At 49.9% G+C, this 17,066-nt stretch overlaps 1 protein-coding gene across 11 annotated transcripts in view; it reads left to right on the forward strand.

Annotated features, from left to right (window-relative positions):
- Positions 1–964: 964 nt before the first annotated feature.
- COL13A1 (collagen type XIII alpha 1 chain) overlaps positions 965–17,066 on the forward strand; it is a 91,693-nt gene continuing 75,591 nt past the window's right edge. For 9 of the 11 annotated variants that reach the window (XM_026852032.1, XM_026852034.1, XM_026852040.1 and 6 more), the window contains exons 1-2: positions 1,022–1,474; positions 9,027–9,096. In XM_026852032.1, the coding sequence (XP_026707833.1) occupies positions 1,172–1,474; positions 9,027–9,096 (373 nt within the window). In that variant the 5' untranslated portion in view covers positions 1,022–1,171. Of the gene's footprint in view, positions 972–1,021; positions 1,475–9,026; positions 9,097–17,066 lie in introns of those variants that run through there. The other 2 variants (XM_026852031.1, XM_026852042.1) reach the window with 2 other exon arrangements.

Consider the following 17,066-nt stretch of genomic DNA (forward strand, 5'->3'; position numbering starts at 1 on the left):
CCTCAGCAGATTAATTCCTCTGAACGCCCTTGGTGCGCCCCAGGCTCAGCAGGTTGTACGTCCAAGTCAAGCCCAAAATGTTCTCCCCTTGTGCTGCAACTTGCCCGCCTGGGGTGTTGCTTCCTGCTGCCCTTTGCTTGCTTTTTGCAGAGCCCTTATCAGCCAGCTCTTGTTTCCAGACTTTTCCCTCTGGTTCTTACCCTGCCTGGCTGCTCTCCTCGGAATATTGGGGTCAAAACACCCCATCACTGGTGCCTCGGGGCTGCCCTGGGGTCTGCGTGGGGGTCGCGACAGCCCATTTACACCATCCTGTAAAATGCCCTTCGGCTGCGGGGAGGAAAGACAGAGGCAGGCTGGTGTGAGCCCAGCCTCTGCTTTACAATCTCTTTCCTGCCACTATAAATAACCTCGGTGAGAGACACTTCAAAGGGGAGAGCTGGCGGTGGAGAGGTGGTTTGGGGACCAAGCGGGACAGGGGCGTCCCACTGCCCAATCCCACCCCGGCGCTTTGCATAAATAAATAAATCATGCAGCACAGGGAGAGGTGGGGAGAGAGGGCGAGCAGAGGAGGTTACTTTGGGAAGCCGCGCAGCTCGCTCATCCCAGCGCCGTAGTTCGGAGGGAGTGTGTCATGTTACAGGGGAGCCACGATCAGCCAGAGCACAGCGTTGCCGGAGCAGCTGAGAATTACCTCTCGCTAATGGGGACTTTCATGTGCGAGCTCCTGGCCGGTCTGCGAAGGAACTGAAACTGGCAGCTTAGAAGGAAACAAACAAACAAACAAACAAATCTACCAGCGAACCGAAAGACTGAAACACAGGAGGAAAAAAAAAAAAAATCCTGATCAGTTTTTTTTCCCCCCCTCCCACTGTTTGTTGCAGTTGGATCCTTTTTTTTTTTTTTTTTTTTTTTTTTTTTTTTTTTTTTTTTTTTTTTTTTTTTTTTTTTTTTTTATTCTGCACGCCTCTTATGTGTGTGTGGTTTGTTTTTATTTTTTAAAGATTCCCCCCCCATCCACTTTTGTCATTATTGCTGTTATTTGTTATTTGCTGGCGCTGGGATCCCCTTGGACGCTCTTTTTTCTATGCCTTCTGGATTGTGCTTTTCAGAGTAGGAGTGAGGCTTTATTTATTCTATTTATTTATTTATTGTTTCTCAGGACAGGGAGGGAATGTTGGAGGAGAAGAGTTGGAAAGGCGTCGGCGAAGCAGCTTTTGACAGGGGGTGCGTGGCTCCCCCCAGGACCAGCGACGGGGAGAGATGCTGCCGCCTCCCTCTCCTGCTGGGCTCGGGGCTGCCCGGCGTCTCCCTGCTCTCTCTGGTGCTGAGCCTCCTGCTGTACTTTCGGACCTCCGATCTGCAGTCCCGGGTGTCCCACTTGGAAGCAGACAGGCCCACACAGCTCCCTGCCTGGCTCTCAGCAGACCAAATGGAGACAGCTATTTTGGGAAGAGTTGACCAACTGCTTGATGAGGTCGGTGTCCTTTCATTTAGCATGTATAGTTTGCAGTGCTATAGATTTGAGGCATGTGCATGCTCACATAGTCCCATTATCTGTTTTTTTTCCTCCCTTAAAAATGTATTTCTGCACAAGTGATGCTGCTAGGTTGGATTTCCCATGCCTTCAGGTCCCTCCCACCTCTCAAACCTGCCTGGCGTTTCTTCCCGCTGCCCCAGCCCACACTGTGCCTCAGCTCCGGCACTTTGCAAAGGGGGAAATCTCATCCCTGGTCCAGGCAGGGAGGGAAGAACCTGCAGCCCTCTCCGTCTGGTGACTGGTGACATTGCCTGACAGAAGGGTTAGAGCTAGAGGTTAAAGCTGGGTTTGAGCCCTGAGAGAGGGACAGGCAAGGTGTGCTACAGCTGGTATGGCTACAGGAGGAGGTAACTGCAAACACACCAATGTCGTGATGGACTGGCTTTGCTGCTGTGCCAGCCCTGACCCCTTCCATGGCTCCTGGCTCAGGAAAATGAGACATACTGTCACTGCCAGGATAGTTTCTGGTATTGCCAGAGCATCAGCATATGTCTGCTGTGCCCACTTGAGCCTCATCCAAACTCCACTGAAGCCAGTGGACTCTTCCTCAGAGGATGAGGGAAAGCTGCTGCTGAAGAAGCCTGAGCTTCAGCAGGTCAATAAAGAGGGCCCAAAAGTGCAGATTTTTGTTGCTGACGCCTTTTATTTTGCTGTGCTGATGCTGCTGGGGGCTGCCTGGGCTTCTCTGCCCTGGGCAGGATGAGCATCCTGCAGTATTCCTTGCCTCGTCGGGGCTTTGAAGTGGTTTTGACACGTGTCAGGGAGCAGATGGTGGCTCACATCTCTGAACTCTCCCGGCAGGTCCACACTGACCTGTTCCCACAGCTCTAGGGGACGCCTGGGGCTGCGATTCAGGGCTGGGGCTGTTTTTACCCACCTTTTTCTCTGTTTACTCCAGCCTTGGCTTGAGACAGGCTGGAGAGATCCCTGGGGCTGGCCCAAAAGCTGGTTTTGTGTCTGAAAAAAATCTTACGTGCTGCTTTTACTAAATGAAGTGAGGAGTGGGATGATCAGAGTGGTGGCTACTGGGACCTGCCTTGGGGCAACGCTGCCTGGCACCTGAGGACACCCCCACCCCAACTTTCTAGGAGCTGTGAAGATCCGCGGTGAGGAGTTTAAACCTACAGCTGACAGGCTTGGCTACTGTTTATGGGTCTGGTGGGAGTGGTCCCTGCATCAGCTGAGGTTTGCAGCCAAAAGCTGTGAACTTCGAGTTAGCAAACGCCGTAGGAGCTCAGGGATGTGGTTTTGAGTGGCCTCTTTGGGATGAGGAATAAGGGGAGACAGGGTCCATGGGGCAATACCCCATAGGAAAAAAGCTTTTGGGGGAGGCAGAAGTGTTGCAAGTGGCTGGACCTGTGCCCTGCAGTCGCACCCTTTCACAGGGACTCCTTTCACAGGGACACTGAGCAGAGGATAATGTGTAACGGTCCCCTTGACGCTGCTGGCACGAGTCTCCTGGGAAGTCACAGTTTATCTCTACCAAGTGATTTGAGACGTACCACAGGATGCCTCCTGGGACTGGTGCCCGGGGCCGGATGGCCCCCTGTGTCCTGCTGGCTCTGCTGGCTGCAGCACCTTTCCTCCTTTTAATAACCCAGCTTAGAGAGGAAATGGGGCTCTCGTGGTGGCCACATGCCCGGCAGCACCCCAGTTTTCTGAGCAGCCCCTCCTGAGCCCCTTTGGGGTGGGCCCAGCCCCTCTCACAGCCAGTGCGGGGAGCAGCCATGGGACAGGGACCACTGCTTGAGGGGCCAGCACTTGCTCCCAGGTACCATCGGGGTTACCAGTTCCCTGCTGGGCCACAGCTTCAAAAATAGCTTGGAGAAAGGTGCCAGAGCCTGTGGAGGAGCAGAGATGCCTGGTCCAGGTCTCCTGTCCCTTTACACCTGGGAAGTCCTGCTGCCTGCGGGGGGAGAAGGGCTGTGCCTCCTGGGGAGGAGACCCTCTCCAAATCCGCTCCAGACTTTAGCTAAGCTCTTCAAACAGCTACTTCAGACCTTCACAACTCAGCCAAAGGTACTGGTGTGGGCCAAGCAGCTCGAGGTGCAGGGTGGGGGTCTGCTGGTGGACAGATGGTGGGGTGGCATATGGGGCTTTTGCTTAAGAAAGAAAAACAAATCCCACTGGTCCTCATTTTCATTAGTTCTGAAGTGGGGCTAAGTTAGATGGGTGTCCCAGACTGGCTGTTGAGGGGCAAGAAGGATGGAGAAAAACAGGAAAGGTAAAGGGAAGCTGGGAAAGGATGGGAGAAGAAAAATGAAGAAAATGAGAGACTGGTCTGAGTATGAGCATGAGGAGAACGTGACTGGGGGTAGAGGGGCTGTGGCCGGGACTGCTGTGATGGACATGACAGCAGGATATTCATTCCCCCCTGCTCAGACGCTCACTGCCTCTCACTGCCACATCCTCACGGTTTCCTGGTGTTTCGACCTTAATGGGTTTCACAGCTGCCAGCTCAGTGTTATCCATCACAGAATAAAATAGCAAAGCTTTAAAGAAACCCTGGCTTTGGAAAGAGCTGGTCTGAGCCAGGCAGGGAGGTGAGGGGAGCCACGGGCATGGAAGCACATTTCTAGCTCTGATGGCTGTGAAGATCAGTTGGAGGGATGTGAAGAAGTGAAGTCTGCAGTGGCTGATGGCGGAGCTCTGAGGTTATGCTCAAACCTGTAGTGCTCTGTGCTCCGACCTGGACTGTGGCACGTTTGTGCCTAGGCGTGCCCTCGAGGTTCCCAAGGGTCTGTGAGCAGCTGTGGGGACACTGTACGGATTGCACTGAAAAGGGCAAAATGCCAATTCCTGTTAGGTGCCCTTCTTCCAGACAAGCAAAGGTAAAGCAAACTGGCAGGGAGAGGAGCTGGGTTGGTTTGTTTCAAATGTTAATTTAAAGCCAGATGGTGGGGATGTTTTCCTGGTGTTGGAGCCCAGTTTGGGAGCACCTGCAGCTGGCTGTGGCAGTGTTTCTGTTTTGGTTCAGGATGAGCAAAGAGAGGGCCGCAGATGCTTTCCCAGAAGCAGCCTGTCCAGTGCTGCTTCACTTGTTATTGTGTAAACTTCTGCCTGGTGTCAGTGAATAGCAGAGGGGAATTTTTTGTGAGGCACAAATTGACTGAGTTTTCCCACAAAAACATCTGTGTGGAACGGGCCAGAAGCAGGTAGTTCAGGAAGAACTTTAGCTCCATGTAGGAATTCCTCTGCATTTAGGGGATATCATAAAATCGCATGAAGAGCACAAATAGACTCACTACTGGTATGTGCAGTAGAGACAAAGCTCTCCAAAGAAGAAAACAAGGTCCTTTCCCATGCTGGGTAACATTTGGTACCGTTTCATTTGCCAAAAGCTCGTCAGGGTGGAGAGCAAGATGGATTCAATGCTGCTGCTAGGAAAAAAACCCAGGATTTGTGTGCTTGTGGAAGTAGAAGTGTGTGTGTAACACAACAGCAGTTATCCTGTAAAGCCTGGGGGAAGATCAGCTGCCCCTCTGCACTGTGATGGGTGCGTTCAGCCTCTCAGGGGCTTGTGCTGAAGGTATTTGTTGTGGCTTTAGTGATGCCGAAGGGATTCAGGGGCTGTGCCATGGATGGGGAGGGAGCATTGATCCTCACTGCTTTCCCAATGGGGTCATTTCCCTGGGACTCTTTCCTTACTTATGCAAGCAAAGAAGTGACACCTGAAAACTCCCTTTCCCTCCTGACCTAAAGCATTTTTTCCCTCCTTTGCTTCAGTGTCTTAAAGCACACTGCTCAATTCTGCTTCCCAGGATCAGCAAGATTGCTCTAGGCATCCCCTGCCTTGTTTAGCTTAGTGTTTTCCACCCCAAAATAATGAGATTTTTTTTTTTTCTTCCAGTTTCTCTGGTAGCTAAGCCCTATTTCCTTTCAACCGTTTGCAATCCTTGAATCTAGATGGTGTTATTTCCAAGCGTTTCGCTCCAGCTGGGAGGGCTCACTGCTTGCTTTGCTCTATGCCACACAGTCCTGCAATTCCAGGAGCTGGACCTTTAAGAAAAAGCAGCGAAATTGGAGATAAAACAATAAGAGTTAACAAAACCACCCGCCCTTGAAATCCTCCTGATGGTTGTAATAGATTATCTATTTGAAACATGTTTCTTTTAGCTGTTGGAGATAGTGGTGGGAAATGATTTCACCTCCCTGGGTGACTGCAAACAACTACTTCTGTTAAAGAGCTATTAATCTGCCCCCTTTGAAGAAGTGCCCTCTCTTTCACCTAATCTCAAGTGCCCATCCAAAATAGACAGGCACTTGCAAGGTTTAGGCGGCCACAGCCATGGTCTTTCAATGTCAGAAGAGATCTTGCTTTCACTGCTCTGGCCACCCAAGCCAGCCCTGTCCTGTCATGCTAGTGGCGAGTTAAAACCCACAGGAAAAGCCCGGGCTGTCTCTATTGCCCACTCCTGGCCTTGCCTTCTTGCAGTCAGAGACTTTTTCCCTTTCCTCTGCACTCAGCCATGTGCAATAGCTCCCTAAATACAGAGGTGCACAGTCCCCGCGTCGGAGTCACTCAGCTGTGGCCCCAGTGCTGGCAAAAGGCTTTTCGGCCACTTCCATACGTACAGCAGAAGGCACAGCTGTTATGTCACCCGAAAACACGACAAGCGAGAGCAAGCAGGCTGTGCTGACAAGCCAATCCTCCCTATACGGAGTGCTTTCAGCACTTCTGCCAGGGCAAGAGGTAGCCAGTTGCGGCTCTGATGTTTCATGCTCTTAAGTGTCTCCCAGGTGCAAAAGCAAACCCAGAAAGGAGATCGCAAACACTAGATTCCCAGAGACCACGTTCTTTTATTTTTGCTTACAGAATTCAACCTTGCCCTAAAATGGAGTGGTTTTCCGTTGCCTGGGAATGAAAGTTTTCTCTTGGATAGGCCAGTTTTAGAGGGAAAGCTCTTTCTTTTTGCTGTCCTGAGCAAAGCTGGCTTCTTGTGTTGGACCAGGTGGTATTTTGCACGGTGGTAATGAGAGAACCAGAAAAGGCCAGGACTTCATTTCATTTCACCATCTCAACCCAAAGTTGAACTGAGGTCTCCAGAAGCCAAGGATTTTTTTTCTCTTGCAGTCAATGTTTGTTTAATAGATTGTGCAGGAAGCAGAACTACAGCGCTCTGAAATTCCTGGTGGGTTTTGCCTCCCACTGAAGGGGGGGAATCACACAACATCACTGCCCTTTACGCTCCTTAGGGATGTGCAGAGCTCCTGGGCTCCAGGGAGGCACCGCAATGGCCAGGGATGGAGAAAATGCCAGTGAGTGCCTGATGGCTGCATGGTACCTGTACTTGGGGCTGTCCTCCCAGCCCTGCCCAGCAGCACCCGCGCCTCCCTCCTGAGGGGCCCCCATCCTTGAGAAGGCTATTTCAGTTATCCCAGGTATTTCCAGTTTCCTGACCCTGCAGATAAGTTGTGGAGAAATGCTATTGCTCTTGTTCCTCTCCCAGTCATGCTCAAGTCCTGCTGGGTCATCACTTCCTTGATAAGTCCAGTTACGCTGCTCCTCTCCTTGTGAGCTGGCAGAACAACACAGCCAAGGCTTCTTACAGCAAGCCCTAATTCTGCCTTCCCTCCCCGCACCGTTGCCTCTTGGCCCCTGGGGTGCCTCTGCACTTGGTGGGACAGGGATCTGTTGCATATTTCCTTGCAGATTTCTGCCCTAGAAAGGGCCCCGCTGCAGCCAGGGTGTTCGGACCCTTGCTGGTTAGGAAATGACTTTCTACTCCAGCCTGCGTGAACCATCACCCCTCCCTCCCCTGTGCTAAGCCCAACTCCCAAAGATGGGAACCCCACCCAGATGCAGCACTCTGGTGTTCAGACATTTTGTTTGGCACATGTGTAGATGGAAACAGGAACGCGTATGTCTACATACCAGTCTGAGTATCCAAATAAAGGCTCCGCTGTCCTATTTGTGCCCATGTTTGACCATTAGCACGAAGTGTTCAATGCCAGGCAGAGCTGCAGAGCAGAGCCGTGCCATCTGGGGGTGGCAGCTAGATGGGAACGTGCCCAAATGGAAAGATTCACATATCCGTGCTTTTAAACTGAGAAGATAAAATGCTGTATGGGAACTGGCAATTCTCCTCATGTGAAACCCTCTCCTCACCCTGATATCAGATCAGCTCACTACCAAAACATTTCAGTCTACCATGCAAAAAAAAACCCCTCTGAAAATATTCAATTTCTAGTCAGTCACAACAACTCTCACTGATTTTGACTTGCAATAAGGAAGGCGGTCCTTTCAAAGTGAAAAATGGAAGTGTTCCAGCCAGTTCTGCCTTCCCTCATCCCAGGAAGAAATATGTTGCTTTATTATTTTCTCTCTAAATTTCTCTCTAAAAGAAATTCTCTCCAAACTGATGCCTTCTTGCAGAAAGGTGCTCACTTGCGAAAACTGAGTAATTTCTATATGATCCTGGGCACGGGCTTCTCTTGAGCCCAACATGAGGCTGTTTCTTTCGAAATGTTGGCCCCGGTTGTGAAATAGGTCAGACAATAAGAAGAAGGTGCAACTGGGATGAACAGTTGGGCTTGAGGATTAGAAGGGGAGGAGTGATGCCTTAACACAGGCACTCCTGCAGCTCAGTCTTCTCAAATAATCTCAAATCATTAACCAAGCACGGTTCACAGGCATTAATGAATAACTTATTTGGATTGATTTGCATTTTCTTCACTAAATCACACTTATTTAAGTCTATGAGGGGTGGTGTAGATGCTGTCCCTAAAGTGCGTTTTGCTCAGGACATGGGTCAATTTTAATGATATTTCCAGTGTGGGAAGATGGGGTGGACTCTATTTCCCCTTTAAGAGATACAGAGATGGTGCCAGAGAGCAGGAGGCTGACACGCCAGCACCATTAGAAATCCAAACTCATTGGAAATGACCATTTGGACATAATTCCGCCTTCAGGAAGCTCTTGATAGGTTTTGTCTTGTTCTGCACTTAGAGAAAAATTAAGTTTCACAGCCTCTGAAGGTTTCAGGAAATGCTGTTGCTGTTTTCAGGCCACCTTCAGCTGCAGTTTTTCAGTGGGACCCTTCTGTCTGTCCTGGTGTCTCCATGATCATAAGGCGTCTGCCACGGAGGGGAAGAGTACCTGCTTCATATCTCCATTTTTCATCCGCTGAGAGGGTCTTCTGAGAAACACGACTTTCTCATGAGGACTCAGTCACCTCTTTATTTGCCACTGCTGGCTCTTGATTTTGTAATGTCTGTCAGGAGGACCACATTTGGAGGCCATTACGAAACTCCCTCAGCCTGCTTCCAATCAAACCCCACATTTCTAGTTAAAGACTATGAACTTTAATGTCTTTCTTCGTTCCCAAACTGTTTTGCTAAGTTTCTCCCATCTCTTCCCAAAATGTTCTGCTCTGTCTCTCCTATCTCTACTTGGGCAGCATCCCACAGTCCCACTTTTCTAAGAATTTGAGGCTTTGGTTTCAACGGTATTAATGAATCAATTTGGTCTTTTTTCCTCCCTTGACAGAAATTAAAGTTCCACTTGCCAAGACACCGCGAAGTTCGAGAGACACACCAGCGATGCAACTGCCCGGCAGGTAGGGATCTGGGACGGCTAGCACTTTGGAAGGGCCCTTTTTGCCTACATCTCGTTGAAATATTTTTTTTTAATACCGTGTGGTATATGAATACAAAGTTACGTGTACTTGTGTAATGGTGTGCAGAAAATCAATATGGAGATGTGCATAACAAGTCAGGCACATGTGTAAATATTAACTCTGCATATGACAGAAACAGTGGAAACAGTGATAGACATCCAGGCAGTCATCTAGGTAGTCAATAAAGAAAGATACAGCTAGAGGGCAAATGTTCCCATTCATTTTAGACATCAATTTTGAAGTGGGCAGAATGGCTCTTGGGAGGTGCATCTTCCTTGACTGATTTGAGAAGGTTTGAGACATGCAGGCTAGACCCAACACCAAAGCTGAACAGCTAAATTTTGGTGAGCCAAAGTGCCTCTGGGGTGAGAAGATTTGAATTCCTTGGTGTTATACAACTATCCGAGGCATCTTGCAGAATACCAGCCTTCTGTTAGAAGCAGCCATTTATCAGGGGGTTGAAGTGGTCACTCAAGGTCCCGCTCATATAACATACAGAAATATTATGGGATTGCTTAATTGCATTATGTTTTTAATCATGCTAATATCAAAAGGCTCTTTGAGACACATCTTCTGAAGTGGTTTCAATACAATAAGTGACAAATTGCTATGGAAAAAACATTTGTGAATGGCATTTCATTCCATTGCTATGAATCATTCAGCCTTCCTCATTGTCTTTTGATGCATTTGGCTGTGTAGAAAAAAATAGAGAAGTGCCAGCCACCACTCACACCCAAAGTCAAAGGTTTGGAAGAGTTTGAATCTGTGTATCCAAACTGAGTAACTGAAACACGCCTTGAAAAGAAAGAGGCAGAGAAAGTTATGTTTGGATGAGCATCTGAAAGTGGCATTTCCATTTTCTGTGGTTCTTCCTTTGGTTCTCTTTGGTGCCCAATGTGTGGGGTGTTTGACAGTGTCTGGTGGTACACGTATCAAGGGGTGTTTAAGTATGGTCAACAGTGGGATAATGGTAAATGAAGGGGGCTGTCTAAAGACCAACGTGTTTAGACCCGTTTACAGAAATAGGAGGTATCGTCTCTTGTCAGACTAAAATGAATTTGTAAAGAAGTGGCTTGTAAAAGAGGTAAAGCTATACAGGTTTGTGAAAATGAACTATATGGAAAAGAACTAAAGTCCAGGATCCAGACTTGCAGAATGTTGGAAAATGCCTGATTTGACTAGTCCAGATCAGGACTGTTGGACTTTCTTTTTAGTCCCAGAAAGAAACATCAGGACCTATTTTGTTTAATTTTAAAAGACAATCTGAATGAAATGTCTTATAAGTATCTCTTCTCCAATGATCAGATCACAACTGAGTTCAAGTGCTTTTAAATTTCAACCCTTTCCCTACAATGGGAACAAATCATAGCACTGCTCCATTTTCAAGTTCCTGCCTAGTCTTGACTTATAAATGCCATAAACCCACAGGAATGAATATCCTCCTGGTTTTTCTGAGCCAGCTTGGAGAAGGAAACTTAGAACTTGAATGCAGAGCAGAGAAAAAAGAGATTCATTGATTTTTGAGGCCATCTGAATGTGACCCCCCGACACCATGTATGTGATAGATGAATTGCCTGAGTATTTCAACATCAAGATCATAGTACGTGGTTACAGATACCCACATCCCCAGTGAAGCCTCGGCAGCAGTCAGTGCTGGATTTCTCATAACGCTTAGGTACCTGCTCATTCCGTTAATCTCATAATATTTCTGAAGGACTGCTTTCATTCAGGAGAACAATAATAAAAAATGTCTCATAAAAGTCCAGGCTTCCTTTTCTACCTGTCAAACTTGCTCGTCTTCATCAAATATCCTACAGATACAGAAACTATTTGTAAAAATTTCCCTCACCCTACCAGCTAATGTGTTGAGGGAAGTGACGCTATGGTCCAAAGCTGATGTTGTGGCAGGTGAAGTCTTTGGGCAGAAATGAAGGGACCTTCAGCTAGCCATTGTCTCATCTCAGACCCTTTGCTCCAGGGTGTTTCCCTTTGTTTCCAGACTGATGGAATGCTGGCCACCTGAAAGCACTGTCATGCTGTTTCAACATGGTCTCTCTTCCTTATCCCCAATGCCTTTTTTTTTTCCCCTTGTGTTTAAAATGCCCTAAGGACCAGACAATGTGACCCTTGTGGGAGACCAAGGTATTCAGAAGCACTGAGAAGCATCAAGATGTTGCAAGACTTGGCGCATGCCCATTGCTTCTCAGTGGCCCGCTCCACTGCCTATAAACACATCATGTTCCTCACCAAAAATAAATGTTCATCAGAAATGGCATTTGCGTTAAACCCTAACTGTTAGCATGGCAAAAAAGGGGAAAAAAACCCAAGCTAATTTGCTGACCTGTTCAGTATGGATGTGGAGGTCCTGGGCAGGGTCACCCATCGCCGTAGAAGAGCTTCAGGACAACAGGGGATTGTGAATGTAAATGGTTTGGAAAAGCTGGGAATAGGGGAACAAGAAGACTGTGAAGTGTGTGACTGTGCTGTGGCTATCTGAGCATGCGTGATAAGGACCACAGGAATGACACGGTCAGGAAAACAGGGCAGCTGTATTTATAACAATCAGGAAATAAAAGTTTCCTTCAGCTGGGAACCTGCTCATTCAGATTACTTGGACTAGGGCTGGGTGAGACTACCTGTGAGTGAGATGTTGTTCTTTGGCATTGTGTTTTTTGAGCTCAGAGGTTGCAATGAACTTCTCCAGCGGTGTCTCAGTGGGGAGGACACAACTCCCAAGGTTAGCACAACCTTCCTGGGTAATTAGACTCATTTGCCTTTGTCTGGCAGATAACCTGTGTGATTCCTTCTGTTCCCACCATCTGCCAGACTGATTTGGGGGACAACTTCATACAGGTTGGGAAAAGGTCCTGAAGCCTCAATGGCAGCAATGACTGTACCCAGCTATTCACCACCAGTGTGGACAGGGAGCTCAGCACATGTTTTAATCCGTCATTGTGTGCTAGGATGAGACTTGGGGATCTCTTCTGGGACAGAGCAGATGCTGGTGAGACCACGGGTCTGATCTCTAGGACTGACCCTCCCTTCGTGACTTTTGATCAGATGAGGGAGATGTTTCTTTCCCATATGGGATGTGGATGTGGCTGAGAGCTCGGGAGAGCTACCTGAGGCTGGAGGATCTTTTCACGGCCAACTGACCTCCCTTGGTTTCTGCCATGTAATAACAAAATGCTGCAAGGGAAAAGCATTGTGTTTCAGGTTGACAGGGTGAAACCCTAAGTTTTCCTGGTCTAATCCAGACCCAACTGAGGTCCAGACCCTGTCTGCCTGGACAGTCTCAAACAAACAGGGATTACCATCAAAACCCCTTCCCACAGCCTTCCTGGTGGAGGTGGGCGCATGTGTATTTTATATACACAAGCTCTTTATTAGACCTTCCCCATCTTCCTCTCTTCAGCTCCTATTTTCACAGTCCCCACGTGGCTGCTTTGCACTCTGCTGGCTCTCTGCTCCAAAAAAAAAAAAAAAAAAAAGGATGCTGGCTCCTTTCCCTCTGCCCCTGCAATGGTTGTTTTGGTCTGGTTTCTCCTTAGGTAGGTTGGGAGCCCGCAGCGCTGGAGGCGGTCAGCCGAGTGAGCAGGGAATTGGCTCAGGGGGATGTCGAATGGCTTTTCCATCCCTGCCTGTGGCAGCACTCGGGGGCAGAGGAGGGAGCTGGGCTGCGGGAGGAGGCAGCTCTGGCTCGGTGGGCTGCTGGGGCCTGGGACTGGTGGTCAGAGGGAGATTGCACAGCCCTTCCACAAACCAATGTGACTTCTTTCTTACAGGGGTTTTGAGGCTGGTGTGGGGCAACTGGAAGGATTTTGGCATTGGCCAGGAGCTGGGGTCCTCTTGGCAGTGTCTTTGTCCTATGGACATTTCTTCTCATGCAAAACCTCACCCATGTTCCCTGTCTGCAGTAGCCTGGGATGCAGGGAACGCTGCTTGGCCACTCTTTTCAGCTCTTACAGAAATACCAGTAGAAGCTGCCACAACTCAAAAATGTTGCTGCCATTTCCCTTCTGGCAGGGTGGCCCACGAGAGCAAAGGTGCAGCAGTAGCCCCAGTTGCACCCCGGGGCTGTGGGCCACATGGTGTGCACATTTGGTCCAGGCATCCTGCTTGCACCCTTGGGTGCCCCCGTCCTGTGGCGGCTGGACTCCTCGGCACAGTGGCAGCTGCTGGAGGAGGGCAGCAAGAAACGGCGCGGGGCTGCAGCGGGGCTTTGGCTCCCACCCAGGATGTGTCACCCAGAGGTAGCAGGTCCAGCTGGCAGGAGGCAGCAGGATTTCCCACCTCCTGACCCCTCCTGGCCCCACGGGCAGTCAGCAGAGGGAGGAAATATCAGTAAGGGCAGGACCTTGCTGGTGGAAGAGGAGGTGGTGGGGATGGCTGCAGCGGGGCCAGGCGCCTGGGCAGCCCAGGCTGAGCCCCAGGCAGGATGTTGCATCCAAATGGATGCATCCATTTCTCCCTTGGGATACTTACCTCCTCCCCAGATGCCTCTGGGCAGGCAAGCCAAAAGAGGGTCAGGGCCCAAGTCATACCTGCTCACCCCTACCCCACACCCCAGCTAGGGTGTTCTGCCTCTTGCCAGGTTGTTTTCACAGCTTTTATGTTTTCTTGCTGTCATTTTTAATGCGATCCTTTTTCAGCTTGCTGGGACTGCTTGGACAGATCTGAGTGCTCCTGTGAGATTAACAACCTGAGCACACTGGTGAGCCCTGAGAGGTGGAGAAGGTGTTTGGGATCCCTGGCTTGGGGCTTGTGGGAAGGTCACCCTGGCTATTTAAATGCTGGCAGCCACGAGCCATGTCGGTGGCCCTGGCTCAGAGCCACGAGGAATGCGAGGTGGGAGTGTGCAATGAAACACCCATACCATGGCCCTGCTGTCAGGAGATGTGCACTGAACTAGTTGAAATGCTACGGTTTTGTGTTTGACCCCTTTTCAGGACAATAAGTCAGCATGGTTTTATATGCTGACTATGCAAAAGGTGCTTTCTGCTTTAAAAGTTTCTAAATAAATGCAGCTTTTTGACACTAACCAAAGGATCAGAAAAAAGGACATTTGTCTCTGTCTCAAGCAGCCACTCCTTGCCAAAAGCTCTGAGCTTTCTAAATTACTTTTTTTTCCCTTGAATGCACTGGCAAAGCCCTTGTGGCCGGGCTGGCCGGAGAGCCGAGCTCCGGAGGGAGCAGTGCCTGGGCTGCCACGGACAGGCATCCGGCACCACCGCAGCCAGAGCAGCACGTTGCCGTGTCAGAAAATGTGATTTGCTGGCACAGCATCTCCACGGCACGGCACATCTGGAAGGAAAATTGCAGCATAATCATTGCTTAAATACTTCTCCTCCTTCTTTCTCCCATTATAAGAGATCTCCCTGGGAATTCTGCTATTCCCTGAAATTTAAATATGTTGTCCCCATCCACATTTTTTGAGCCCTCCAGAGTATACACACACTTCAGCCTCGAAGGTTGCTCATGCGCCCTGGCCTACTGGCTGTATTTTGGGCTGGGGTTTGTTTGGTTTAGACATACTGTTGTTTCATTTGTTTTGAAGATGCAAACCACACAATGAATTCCACGGATTCTGTGAGCAGTTATGAATAGATGGGGATGAACAGGAAAAAACAAACAAACAGTTTGTTTGGTCGCATAACTCTCTCTCTCTGAACACGTAGGCAGCTGCGCTCTTACACAACTGCCTGTAGCGGCTCGAGGGGTCACCCCCACCTTGCCTTTTGTCACCTGGAGGTTGCCACATCCATGGCTGAGGGATGGTAAGAGGGAGCAAGGATGCTCCTTATATGTCTAAGCATCAACTCATCCGGCTTAGTCTGCATTTGGGATTTAAACTGACTTTAATAAGGAGTATTTAATTGATTTTAATGAACCTGCTGTTGTTTCCACAGTGCAGACTAGGAGGGCTCATGTAAGCCATTGACACAGCTGTGAGCGCTGCTCGGGCTGAAAAAGGGCTGGAGGGCTAGCACATCCTTCTGGTGCTACCATGCTGATTGCGTTAGGAAGGCAAAACCCTCTGTCTTTCCCTCTTTATCCAAAATATGGTTAGAAACAGTCAATGCATTAAAAAGGGGAGGTGCTGAGGCACAACAATGGGCACAAGTGCTCTGCAAGAGGGTGGCCTGTTTATTTACACCCATCTGGTTGTTTGTATAACAACTTCTTGCCATGTTCGGGTCTGTCTCCTTCTCTCTTTATCCTTTTATGTGCTTTCTTATTTAAAAATTTATATTTTAAGCTTTTTTATTTTAAACTGGTTGGAAGGTGGAGGGAAATTCCCCTGAATACATAGAATTACTGTGGGTCTTTTTCTCTGGAGGCTGAGTTCTCCCCAAAGGTGCAAACAGGTGAACATTCGTGTCCAGGTGTGCATGAGTCCTGGTGGCACAAAAATTATCTTTAATGATGCTTGTATATTATATCTCAAACGTTATATCCCAGCCCTGGATAAGCCATGGCTGTTCAGTATGGACATCCTCCACCCAAAACCAGGCATAAACTAACCAGTTCCCCACACAAAGGAGTGTAGAGAAAGACGTTGAGGGTTAAATGAGTGGGAAAGAGATTTTGGAGGGAGGAATGGATGCGCAGCACTGCACAGGAGCAGATACCCGCCGTGGCAGGTTCCAGCCTGAAGCACAGATTGACACAGGAGTAGAGTTGTGGCTGTGCTGATTTGTATCAGGTAACGGTCCCACTGTGACCTTTATCATCCCTGCTGGGCTGCGTCCCGATAACAGGCCCAGTGGTGAATGGCACCCTGCACGTAGACCGGGGCCTGACAGGTTGCCTGTGGGGCGCCTGGGACACACGTCGAGGGCTGCAGCAGGGAGCTTCTGCATATTTGACGGTTTTGCGTACAGATGTTTGGTAGAAGTGTTTACACCATTGCGTGCCTCTGCTTACAATGTATATGGTACATATGGGCATAAATCAGCGCCTTGACAAAGCAAGGCAAAAACATCCCAGCTGGCTGGGGAAACCCAAAGAGCACATTGCACTGCTACTGTACGGCGACGGCTTTGATTCAATGTGAGCGCGCTACCGGGGTGGAGGATTTTTCCCAGGCCTGGGCTGCGTGCACATGGCCGGGCTGGTTTGCGTCAGCTGCTGACGCACGTCCGGGCCCCGCGACGTGGGTCTCGCGTGTGCTGCCCATCCTGGCAGCTTTGCGGCGGCCGGAGGAATGAGGCCGAGTTGTACCGGCCGCCAGGCTCGATGGCGGGACACGGTGCCTGGCGGCATCCAAGCCCCTTGCGCAAAGCGTGGGCGCCCGCCAGCCGCCGAAGAGCACCAGAAATACCCAGGGTGGGCCAAGGGAGATGTTGCAGGCGCCAAGTGGCTCGCTCCGAAGCTGTTTGCAAGGGGACTTTGCTCCGGTGCTAATGTTAGCTGCTGCCGTGCTCTTGAAGGCAATGTGGAGGTAAAAAGCAGGCTGCTGGCCCAGCTGGTGGCAGGGATGGCTCCGTTTGTGTCCCTGTGGTGGGACAGAGAGGGGGGTTTTGCAGCGAGGCTGCAGAGGCCCAGGAGGACCCTTCTCTGGGGCGTCAGGTTTCGTTGTGGTGATACCCGATTCCCTCTTGGCCCTTCCGGGCATCCGCCCGCGCCTTTGCCCCGGCTGGTGGGTACCCAAGGGCGAGGCTGATCCGCCAGTGCCCGAAGGGTGTCCCAGGGTGCGGATCAACAGGAAGAGCAGAGGGGTGGCTTTCCTCCCCCGGGATCGCCTTTCAGCCCCTGTGCCAGGCTGGGGCCGCAGGTACGGCTGATGGGACAGGGAGAGAGGCAGTGGTTTAAAAAGGAAGAGGTTGCATCATGCGGGGCTGGGCGGCTTCGGGAGGCAGAAACCTCATCTGTTAAACACATACCACCCGCCCCCCCCCCCCCCCCCC

This window comes from Athene cunicularia (assembly GCF_003259725.1).
Source record: "Athene cunicularia isolate RWA chromosome 6 unlocalized genomic scaffold, athCun1 chr6_part2, whole genome shotgun sequence".
In the NCBI taxonomy this organism is placed as follows: Eukaryota; Metazoa; Chordata; class Aves; order Strigiformes; family Strigidae; genus Athene; species Athene cunicularia.